This window comes from Lineus longissimus, chromosome 2 (assembly GCF_910592395.1).
Source record: "Lineus longissimus chromosome 2, tnLinLong1.2, whole genome shotgun sequence".
Classification (NCBI taxonomy): domain Eukaryota; kingdom Metazoa; phylum Nemertea; class Pilidiophora; order Heteronemertea; family Lineidae; genus Lineus; species Lineus longissimus.
Genome location: NC_088309.1, coordinates 17,568,469 through 17,581,005, shown reverse-complemented (window position 1 = coordinate 17,581,005; position 12,537 = coordinate 17,568,469). Strand labels below are relative to the sequence as shown.

Genomic DNA, 12,537 nt, shown 5'->3' with positions numbered 1-12,537 from the left:
CTGGCCTGTCCAAGGAAAGGAAAAGTCCTTCAATTAAGTTGGTAAAACAGTGTTGTTGAAGTCTTTCAACTTGAGATTGTTGTGTTCATCTGGTAATAAGGTTCTTCAAGCATGACTTGCATTGAATAGAGATGAAAATGCACCGCTTCCTATGGAAGGCGAACAAATTGGAAAATATGCATGGATCCATTTTGTGCATGCAACCAGAGTAATGCGCTGGTTCATTTTAACTGGATTATAAAGTGCATATGATGTCATGTTGTCTATGTTACCAGATGGACACAATTTATTCTCAAAAATTTACTGATAAAGTGCACTTTCTTGGGTGTTTTTCTTGTGAGGCAGCTCGGGCCTCAAATAGCACTATCTAGTAAGTAAGTAAAGTAAAGTAAAGGTACATTTATATGGCGCTATTTCCACTTGAGAATTGTTCAAAAGCGCCCCTCAATACTTGTAAACTGTTTTTTCACACCATGAAGTGCCTCCTGAATAGTTCCATCTTTCTCTAGTGTGTCCATCTTGCGTAGGCTTTGGTTGAGGGAATTCCACAACACTGGAGCTGCTGAAATGAAAGCTCTCCCCCCAGGGCAGGCTGCTCAGTAAGTTGGAAGGCCTAATAAGATTTGGGAAATTGAGTCTCCAGAGTGATGACTATGTGTAATTATTTCAGATTGCGATGTTCCTTTCGATACCATGTTCAGCGATTCTGACGAAGATGAGGCCTTGAACTACTTGGGCGAATCTGACTCATCCAACGACAGCGATGACAACTTAATGGAGAGCCAAGAACTTCGGCCTGGATTTGCCGCCAAGGGTGGTCAGGAACAAAACAGTGCAAACCAGAACGATATTCTCTCCTCTGATCTGAATCCCATCAACGAGTTTGCATTCTTCGGTACATTTGATGACAACCTTCCAAAAAATCCATTCGGAAGTGACAGGGTTTTTGACATCACGCAAGAATCCGTTGAGAGCTCTCTGCAGGAATATTCCAGCGAGTTTTTCACCAATTCTGACTGTCTGCCTCATATTCGTTTTGGTCATTTGTCGAGTCAACGGGACCAAGACGACATGCTCGACTTTGAGTTGTGTCAGGATGTGGTGCAGGGCAAGAAACAAGTGACTGTACCACCAGGTAAGGGAATTACGATTTTTCTTCAGTGAAACATTTGTATTGAAATCATTCTCGATATTACTTGGATGATTTAATAGCCACATGTGGGCTGCAGCATTGTGGAATATGAGTGAGTATAACCTATTCTGTGCCGTAGAGACAATGTTGTACCACTCCAGAAATGCAGTTGATGCCGCTCGCCTGCCAACTGGACAGCCTGCCATTGTTGAACAAAGAGGGCACACTTTTCAGTTCACTTCTTAATTAAGCATAAACTACTAAATAACCAAAAAATCTTAAAAAAAGGAAGAAAGATATTGTAACTTTCCTTGCCTGAACATTGAGGAAAGAGTCTTTGCAAATGGTGTCGCTCATGCAACCCATTTAATATTTCCAAATAAGTTCATTAACTTTATAGTTTAGTACAGTAAGCCAACATCTATTTTCAAACTATCCCTATGATTGAGGAGAAGATGAACGATGAAAAGTTACGTTTCTGGACAGTTTCGTCTGTCTCACCGCGCCTCACTCCAGCTCTTTGTGGTTATAGAACCTTTTCTCACCAATTGTTGTCACCGTTTGCAGGATTTGATCAAGACCCAGAAAGTAAATACGTTGAAGAACTTGCTATGAAGCTGGCTACATTCAACATTGAAACAGACACTGAGGGCAGTCTGCAGCCGACGGATACAGGTGAGACTTTCAACCCCAGGTTTTCAACTTAGGATAAAATGTACCCAGAGGACACCCATAGCCCAGAGACAGCACTGGTTTTTATCTCTGGATTAACAATTTTGCTAATTACCATTTAAGCGACAATTTCACAGGCTATGATTGAGGACATTTGCAGTACATGTATATGACATCATGGTGTAGTGCATGTTGTGTGTTGCATTCATTGTTGCCTGCACTTGACCACAAAACCAATTCGTCATAGCTAAGCGGTAAACCAGTATGAGTTTTAGGAAGTAAATAAATAATCCTGGCTCTTTACATTAATTTGAATGAAGTTTAGTACTAAAATTCTCAATCTCAGCATGGGGGAAGTCTTTTGTGGACAAAAACTGTCAAAATACAATCGATTAAAGTCGGCCATCGGCACATGGTGGTGTGATGGATGCCACAGCAGTACGCAACATCACCCAAAAGTAAACACAGTTAATAAGATGTATCCAGTATGTGGTCAGTCCATTACCATGTTATACTGTTCCAAATTATTTCATGGCTGAGTGCCTCCGTACACTTGGTTTTATTTCTCATTGCCAAGGGTGATAATTTGTGTTTTTAATGCATCTTTGCAGAGAATTCGAGCTTGCCAACTGAAAGTGACACACAAGATGCCGATGCCAGTAGCGATGAGAGTCTTGATAGTGTCATAGACAGGTGTGTATAACTGTGCAGCACTGTTCATGGGGTAGGTTGTCCTCCCTGGATATGACAACAACACCTGCCGCAATCTCACCAGAAGAGACCAGGTCATCATATTCCAACTCTGAACCAGCCACTGTGGATTTCAACACCATCTACTTCAAAATTTTGGTTTTGGAGAAAATGATTATTGCCCCTACAGCACTGAGCAAGTGACTGTCGACCACATCCTAACATTATGCCCGGAACTTTAGTACAAAAATTTACAAATCCCCAAAAAAGCTTACCGATATTGTAATAAGCATTGTTGAAACTTAAAACAATATCAGTCACACGTTGGTGGCAGTTTTATAGATTTCAGAACTTGATCCGTTGTCCACTTCACATTTCCTTCTTTGGTCAAATTTGCAGGAATGAGTCAGAGGGACGCCGTGTGAATCGACTGGTTGACATAATCACACGTGAAGGTCTGCTGCCTACCATCAAAGTGTTCTGTGATTGGATGATATGCCATAACCATATCGTGGAGACTTGTGCTCAGGTAACGTGCCAAATCTTGAGGCAGTCAAAAGAAAAACGCATTGCTTTTGAACTTTGGCTTTATCCTTTACTTTAATAACGTCTTCCTTATGAATGAAGTAAAGCTTCTTAAAAATTGCCTTGGTCTTAGAATATTCATGTTTGTAAGAGAAAATATCTTGAACCCTGTTTCGAAGCGCCTTAGGTTTTAGATCTGCATTTGCTGTCCACCTGAACTGTCTTGATTCGACCAGCAAGGACTGGAACCCAGTCTTGCCAGCTTTGTATCAATTCCTTAAACCAAGATTCCTTTGTACTTGGTCATGTGTGTCCTTTGCCATGGCTTACAATAGATCCCTCCCAAGTGAGGGATATGAAATGCTAATGATGGACAGTTGTGTTGTTGACAAATATATGACTGACATTTTTTCCTTTTCTACTTTTCGTGGCTGATTTTTCACAATATTTCTACTTTCAGAGTTCACATTCATTGTGGACCAGATTATCTATGCTATTGAATATGCTGCCAACTGAAGAGCAAATTGCTACACCTGGTAAGGAAAATCTCGATCCCGGATGCAGGCCTGCCCTTACCCTTTAGGCGCCATCCCGCCCACATTGCGTTGTGCTATATTGCTGTAATCCCCCTCGCCTCTCCGGCGCCATCTGAAGGCTGGGTTCAGAGTAATTCTCTTCGGTGTTACTTGTCGCCCCTGAGAACACATTGCAGTTGGATTCTGTGAAATTATTTCGCGATGAAAATGTTGCGGTTGAGGTTAGCATTGAGCGGCCAGAAATGACACCTTATACTTTCTGTTTAGACAGCTGGGAATCTGGTTTGTTGTGTTTTGTGAAAGAATTATGGAGCAACATGGTTGAACAGGGTATGATCTTTACAGATTTTTTCATTATTGTCCTTCAGATATATGCACGTCTGACGAATGCCTGAGGCTGCTAGAACAGACCTCCAACATCGACTGGTGCCAGAAACAGCCCCTCTCTGAAGACCTCAGTCTCCAGAATGTGCCACCACTCCGAGACGTGCACAACTGCCTCCAGTTTGACAGCCGACATCGGGTACCACTGGATGAAAGACATGAGGTAGGTTGCAATAGCTTCAATAGAAAGCTCCAATAGAAGTTGTTTATGACCACCACCACAATATAAAATGGCCTTTTGAGAGAAAGTCTTTGAAAAAGCCACATACCAGATTAATTCCTAATGGAAATTAGTAAATTAGTTATTTTTACTATGTTTTTCTTTTCTTATTTTCCTTACATGTAAACTTTTCTGACAGATTCCTCTACGGCCACAACGTATAAACCCAAAATGAATTTTGTTTTGCGAAGTCTTATTTTCGCAGAGCACAAAGGTGTTTCGTGGCAGTTTTTATTCGCGTTATGGTATGCAAGCCTTATTATAGACCCCACATACAACAAATGTGGGGTCTATATTGAGATTACTAGGAGAAGGTACTAAGTTTCTGCATTCTTCCCAGGTTATATTATGGAGGTAGTCCAGCAAAACTGCTATTTCAACTGAAAAACTGTCACCCCTGTCCCATCAAACTAAACTCGATCTAGTGCACCTGGCAAAGATTTTTTCGAAATTTGGATAATTTTGTTGACTTTAAAGCGTTTTTATGCGCCGATTTTCTGATTTGCTTTCAAACTCCGACGCAATTCTGTCAATCACACGTGATTAGCATAAGCTCCGCCCCGTAATGGTGACGTCATATCCTCATGCATCATGGCGGCGGTATCTCTTTGCCGAAGTCATGGAAGTGGCGAGCTGTCGAGTATTTTGAGCAAAGAACTACGGTTGAATGTAGGAATAAAATAAAGGAATAGCCTTAAATGCTTAACGATGATCCATCCTGCCCATCTGAAAAGGTTAGGGTGCTGTTTAAATGTTATTGAGCGTGTGATTTTGAGAAAGCGCGAGCGTGTTTGTCCGGAAATAGATCATCCACGACACGGAATAGACTTCACTCCTCCATACGTGTACTGTGTGGGCCCGTGGGGGCTATCGAATTTGCTGCCAAGCAAATTTCAAATTTCTAGTTATTGTTTGAACTCCAATTTCAGACATTGATCAGGATATGTTGTCTGCTGAAATTCGGCAGCAAGATAGCCGAAGTGAAAAGTGTCCCTCTAACATTCAACGATCGAAAACACAAGTTCTTCGGGCCGTTGAATGTCGATTCAAACTTCGATGAAGAGTCAGCTCAAGAAAAACTGGTAAGCGGATATTTATTATGAGTGTTTGAGACCCTTACGGTCCACAAAAAACCAAGATGGCTATCGTTCAATCAGCAGTCTGATATCTCGGCAAGTGTAGCGTTTTTGTGTCTCATTCAAAAACCACAATATGCTTTGTGTTGAAACTTACGCAGTGTCTCGAGAAGATTAAGGGCAAACCCTGTAAAAATTCTTTTGAAATCAACCTCATATTAACAGCACAGTGGCCATGGAAAGTGAGGTCTGTGTGATCAAAAAATGGGTTCACATTATGCTGCTTTATTTACAGCGTAGTGTACATTGCATACAGCAGAATCAAATCAAATTTGGGTGAGATGCACCGTAAAGTGAGGCTCCGGTGTACAGAAAATTGACACTTATTTCTTCAGTGGTATGGGCAGAGGTAACGGAGGCAATACCGCTGGAAGTTCAGTGTGATCAATGCCTTGCAATAGCTTTAACATAGACAGCATAGATGGCAGCAGGGTTTAATTTCAACTATAAAAGGAGTCTGCGCACAGATCACCTGTTATTCACTCCTTCGGGACCACAGGAAGAGGTTCTCCTAGTGCATTTGATGATGCTTTATTCCACTATGCATAAGAAAGTGGACGAGTCATCACTTGGTGATCAGCTGTAGGCCCAGCTTTAAGTGTCAAAAGGCTTGTTTTGTAATTAAAGGGATTGGAGACCAATGGCCCTCACTGTGTATACTAGTCACTTGAAGATGGCCAAATTAGCCCCTCTCCTCCTGCTTATATTATAAAATAGTCCCCCTTTAAAGACACACTGTTTCATTCTGTTTCTGACAACAGGCAATTTCTGTCGTCAAAACGCCATCTCGTTCTCGGATCAAAATCTGAACCTCTCTAATAACCGTCCTAACCAATCAGCTAATAATTCCAGCAGAATCATAGACTAAATGAAAGTAATTTGGCTATTATTTCAAAGTGGTTCATCACCAGTGCTTGAAGAAATGACCAGGGAATTACCCCTATTGTATATCAGTATGCATTTGAAGTAAAATTAACCAGTGTCATAACTGGGAAATTGGGCACTGTTGGCTAATTTGAATTCTGCAGTTGGGTTCGGTTTGACCTGTTGTAAATTGACCCCATACAGCCGAAACATGTCTCATTATCCTATTACAATTAGTCTCATTTTCATTGCACTGAAAAACCTCCAGTTAATGAGCTTATTTAGTCTTGTGTTGTTCTGTTTATATTACGCCGGTTCCTGTTACTATTAATGTACTGTTAAAGTATATGCGAGGATGGTGATGACTCCCATAGTTTTGGTCCACCCGCATTCCTCAACCGCATTCCTGAAACCGTTTTATATGCCTGGTTCGATTACCACAACTTAGTGAGAATAACGTGGTTGATTTTGTAGATAGCTTCATACCTCAAGGACATTTTGCCTTGGTACTGACATAATATGACTTGCATTGTTGACCATGATCTATCGATTGCCAACAACACAAGAGTCGGCATATAGTCCCGCTGTTGGGTCAGTTCTATAGGTCCCCAAAAGGAGGCGTCCCGCGAACTATCGACGGTAGGTAGAGTGTACTGGGAAGTATTAGAAAACGTATTAATTTCTCCCTGATGGTATTCCCTTCAGGATAAAAAATGAGGGTTGAGGCCCCTCCTTTCCCCGAGTCTTTGATCTGCCCCTGTGCAGTATCGCCCTCTATGAGGCAACTACGGTAATATATCAATGATGGCTCTTTTTTGCTCATGTTGATCTGGAGTAATAGTTTTTCGGGCTGGAATTGATTGGCACTTTTGTGTATATACAACCATTTAGCTCCAGCCACTCGCTTTAACTACCCCAGGACTGCCCACTTGTCAATCATTCTGCCATTCTGAATGCTGAACAATAATTGGTCAATTCCATGTTGCTCAATTAAGCTGATAACCGACCAATCGTGTTGCATGTTCGTAATTTGCCTGGCTGGAAGTGATAAGATAGGGCTGGCCAACATGCCCGCAACACCATGTGATGTCGGCCTGGCACATGTTTTTATAAGCCCTGGTATCGTGAGCGGCCCAATCTACATTTATACAGGAACTGTCATGTTTCTCAAGTGGAAGGAGAGATGTACTTGGAGATGTGGCAGATGGAGTCCAGTCAGACTCGGCCTACTTATGCCTTTACATTTGCCATTGATCTACGATGAAGACTGGTGCATCGGGCAGTGTCACAGGTTGTGTCTGATGAGGCACACCCCCCCCCCCCCCAAGTAAATGTGGCCCTGCTATTTACGCTTCATGTCGACAAGAAGGGCCAGGTATGATGAGGTCCAGTACATCAGGCATTTGCGGGCAGTGTCACAGGTTGTGTCGAGGGGGCACGCACCCCCGGCCAAATACAGCCCTGCTATTCTGGCGTCGTGTCCAAAAGAGCCATCTTAACCTAGCAAGTCTAAAATCCTCTGCGCCTTGAGTGCCAAGACTTATTCTCGCTATTTGCTTTCATCAGTCATTTGTTGGCTGTGTCACTGGTTGTGTGTGATGAGGACGTCGCCCCCACCCCTGCCCGTTAAAATGTGGCCAAGCTATTTGGGCTTCGTGCCCACAAGGAGAGCCTTCTTAACCTACTATCATTTATCAAGTCTAAAATCCTCTGCGCTTTGTGTGTCTGAACTCCATGGGAAGTTCATTCATCAACCTTTACCTCCTTTATGAACTGCCCCAAAAAAAGGCAGGAATTGTGTGTAACAAAACTTAAAGGGCAATTTCTGACTCTAAATCAGAATACTCAACTTATATACCCGGTGCTACTTCCTACGGCATCTTAATTAGTTACTTAGTCAATCTAGTATTTATGCACTGTATTCTCACACATCAACTTTCCCATGAAAACTCACAATTAGGGAGAGGGACGATCTGAGGCTGGTCAACTGCATCCGGAGTGTATGTGTGTCAAGAGGATGAGGTGAAGTTTGCACTGCATGACACTTAGCAGAGGCCTACTTTAGCCTCTCATATACATGTATCTGGCGTGAAAAAAATGTTTCGATTGGGACAGCTCCGGTTGCTGGAACTCACAAGTGGCACATGACATTCTCTCATACTTCAAAGTGTGTTTACATAGAATTACTTTAACATGGCATCTGTCAAATCAATAGGATTTATGGTTTGACATATATAGTAGAGCATGGTCAGTGGTTGTTAGGGAATTGGCCTGCATTTCCCACCAAATCCAGGCATGGCAAAATAGTTTCTTGACACCAGTCTGACTGAAGAGTTATTGTTTACTGTAAACCACCAATCTTTCACAGCTATTTATTTTTGCAATTTGCAAAAATTTCTAAAACGGGTTAAATTAAATCAGTTTTTAGTTGAGATGGTGACATCACTATGTCCTGTATTATATATATAAATATTTCACGAGCTACCTTCTCGATCCTTCCATTTTAGTTAATTTCAAATTGTCCTAAAAATACATGATAGATGTATACTGACCACTACACTAGCAATCGTGGTAAACTTAGCTTGGAATGGAAAACACTTAATCAGTCGGTATTCTAATAGGCTGGAGTAATTCATGAATTATTCTTCAATATCACCCTTTACCGCCAAGGAACGATTCCACCTAGCCATCACGCTACGTGCGCATGTGTTAAATACTGAAAGCAACTGGTCTACACATTAGTCAGAGCCTTTGAAAGGGATCTCTATCGGTGAGAAATTCCTGGTTACTTTGCCGCCAGGGGAGTTCTGATTGCTTATCAATCGTGCATGGTTTCCATTGACAGTCTGATCAAGTTATTCAGCTATTTACCCCATTCTTTTGGAGGTTATTCCGTCCCTGCTAGATACCTTGTTATTTGAAACTCACCAAATTGGCTCGCTACTTTTAACATTTATCTCCTTGAGAAACTTATTAACTACTCTGACATACCTTTTTTGCTTGGCGAAAGTTGGCTAGGTATCTGTGTCTCCTTGGTAAAATCAGCAGGTAGCTCTTCCCATTCTATGTGACTCAGCTCCACACTTCGGTGCACCCTGCCAATTTTTTTTATATTACTACAGCGATTGTAAGATCTTGTAAAAATACACAAACTTGGAAGAAGTTTTTATCCTCCCTGCGATCAGAAAAATCATTGGTAAATATCACAAAGCAAGAGTTGAATTGGATGGATGCAAGGAATGAACAAAACAAAAGTTGCCCAGTAACTAGAAAAAGGTTTGTTTTATTCAAATTCAAAATGTTTTTTTTTAGATTAGTATAGATAAATCCCTGAACTACCGAGTACTGGGATGTTAGAGAACAGCAGTCATATTGCTGGAAGCCTTAGGGCAACTCAGGGTATAAGCTTGGTAAGGTCCGGTTGAGAGAAGGTCCAAAAGCTCACAGAGAATGCTTGTATTCAAGCTGGCATTATTGTTCAGCAAATCTCAACCAGTACAAGTTACAAAATAAAATACTCATCAGTAAACTGAATTCACTGTAATATTGGTCTGTTATCAAATTGAACAATCAACAGAGTCAAAGAAATGTTCCAATTGCACTGTGGTGATCAAATCTAACACAGGGTAAATGATGTTACCAAAAAAAACTAATTCAGCTAAAATTGAATAATGATATTATTTGTTGATCCAGAAATACTAATAGGACATTTAGAGACTATATAAAACAATGATGAACGCAATTGAAAATGTAATAGTTCTTGGTTCCAGTAATCTTTGACCCAAAAGTAATACACCGCCTGACATCAAAGTTGTCCATTATTACTTAGAAAGGCCCATGTCCCCACAACACCGTAAAAAACCTGGCCTCATATTAGATCCTTAGTCATGTTAGTATAGCATCATGACGTCCCGCTGACACTATAGGCTAACGTTTTGAAGGCTGGGTGGTAGCCGGACGTCTTGTCTAGATCATTTCAATTTTTAAAAAAACTCTGCCGGGATTATCCCCTTATTCGTCCCGGCCTGGTCAACTGTTCCTGGTGGCCCCTTTCTTGGTATTCTGCACAATGATTTATGTCTCTTAAACACTGATGTCAAATTTCCAATCTTAGGCAGATTTCAGACTTTTTCCTTGCACTAAATGCTAAATTTGATAGCTGGAGTGAAAAGATCTCTCTCTCAACTCTGTGGATTTATCAATTTTCAAAATTGGACCAAAAATAAGACTTTTAGCGGAATGTGCAAGTCAGTGCTGTAAAAGGACGTGTTTTTTGCAAGAAAAATTTTCAGACTTTTTGCCTATTTGCATCCCTGCTAAAAAGATATCATGAGATTGAGTATGGAAAAAGTTTGATCAGATGCCAAGGATAGCGAATCAGGTTGTTACAGTTTTTCCATGTCTACTTTTGTCTCATGACTTGATAATATCATATCCAGCCAGAGTGCCTTATTATATGGAAGGTCATCAGTGTTCATGACCCATCAATTGTTTTCAAATTATCTTTTCCTCCTCTACTTATTCCAGTATAATTACTTTAGGAAGTGGCTTGCATTTGATTATGATATGAGAGTGTGTTTTTACAGGAAACTCATTCTAGATGAGTCCTTTGCTGAATTTGATAATGAGGTTTCATGGCCATGCAGTTCAACCCCGCATGTCAAGTCTGGAGAGGAATATCAAACTCGGTGAAATAATTATGCAAAACTATTCCTTCCATCAACGTACTGGTTTAGTTCTTTGGTTTATACGTGTAGTTGTGACATTTGTCTTGAGTGGCAAACAACCAGGCTTATTGGCACTTTTGAGGTTGCTTGCCTTGCACCAGCTTGCTGGCAGTTGTCTGGACACTCCAAATTGATGTGAGCAGGAGTGACACAATTGTGGCTGTGCCTTGTGAGTGCCGAGCACCAGGGTCAACATCCTGATATTTGTCTGGAAGCACTCAGCACTCAAATTGATGTGAGCAGGAGTGACCTGGGTATTGGTGTGACCCTGAGTGGCCAGGACCTGGTTGCCTGTTCTGAACACCAATTTGATCCAGCTGAAGTGACCCGGTGTGACATTTTGACATTCAGCACAATGGCACTTGCATCAGCTTTCTGACTTGTCTGGAGCAACCCATAGGTGTGACCCTGAGTGGCCAGCACCACTGCGACTCCATCATGGCTCTAACCCTGAGTGGCCAGCACCATGTTCATTGCAACCTATAGCTGTGACCCTGAGTGGCCAGCACCATTGCAACCTATAGATGTGACCCTGAGTGGCCAGCACCATGTTGCTTGCGACCCATACTCTGACCCTGAGTGGCAAGCACCATTGCTACCCATAGATGTGACCCTGAGTGGCCAGCACCACTGCAACCCAAAGATGTGACCCTGAGTGGTCAGCACCAATGCAACCCATAGCTGTGACCCTGAGTGACCAGCACCACTGCAACCCAAAGATGTGACCCTGAGTGGCCAGCACCATTGCTACCCATAGCTGTGACCCTGAGTGGCCAGCACCATTGCAACCCATAGCTGTGACCCTGAGTGGCCAGCACCATTGCTACCCATAGATGTGACCCTGAGTGGCCAGCACCACTGCAACCCAAAGATGTGACCCTGAGTGGTCAGCACCAATGCAACCCATAGCTGTGACCCTGAGTGACCAGCACCACTGCAACCCATAGATGTGACCCTGAGTGGCCAGCACCACTGCAACTCATAGATGTGACCCTGAGTGGCCAGCACCAATGCAACCCATAGCTGTGACCCTGAGTGACCAGCACAATTGCAACCCATAGCTGTGACCCTGAGTGGTCAGCACCAATGCAACCCATAGATGTGACCCTGAGTGGCCAGCACCAATGCAACCCATAGCTGTGACCCTGAGTGGTCAGCACCACTGCAACTCATAGATGTGACCCTGAGTGACCACACACCATTGCGACACATAGATGTGACCCTGACTGGCCAGCAGCACAACTGCAACCCATAGCTGTGACCCTGAGTGGCCAGCACCATTGCAACCCATAGCTGTGACCCTGAGTGGCCAGCACCATTGCAACCCATAGCTGTGACCCTTAGTGGCCAGCACCATTGCAACCCATAGCTGTGACCCTGAGTGACCAGCACCATTGTGATCCGGAATATGTTACCACAAGTGTCCAGTACCATGTTGCTTGCGACCTATAGCTGTGACCCTGAGTGGCCAGCACAATATTGCTTGGCTTGCATCATAACACTCTTGGCATATTTGCTGAAAGGAACTATTTGCTTGCCTGGAAACAGTTCACATTGGATATGATAGGGGACAGGCAGGATTTGTCAATATTAGCAATGTCCCTGACAGGCATGTATACCACCGCTATGGACTGAACGTCAGGCTTTAGTT

At 42.5% G+C, this 12,537-nt stretch overlaps 1 protein-coding gene across 2 annotated transcripts in view; it reads left to right on the top strand.

Annotated features, from left to right (window-relative positions):
- The window catches only part of LOC135482691 (nonsense-mediated mRNA decay factor SMG5-like), a 39,570-nt gene that overhangs the window by 14,102 nt on the left and 12,931 nt on the right, over positions 1-12,537 (top strand). For both annotated transcript variants that reach the window (XM_064762953.1, XM_064762954.1), the window contains exons 12-18: positions 671-1,135; positions 1,700-1,807; positions 2,416-2,497; positions 2,894-3,023; positions 3,480-3,555; positions 3,924-4,102; positions 5,089-5,241. In XM_064762953.1, coding sequence (XP_064619023.1) covers positions 671-1,135; positions 1,700-1,807; positions 2,416-2,497; positions 2,894-3,023; positions 3,480-3,555; positions 3,924-4,102; positions 5,089-5,241 — 1,193 coding nt within the window. The remainder of the gene's footprint in view (positions 1-670; positions 1,136-1,699; positions 1,808-2,415; positions 2,498-2,893; positions 3,024-3,479; positions 3,556-3,923; positions 4,103-5,088; positions 5,242-12,537) is intronic.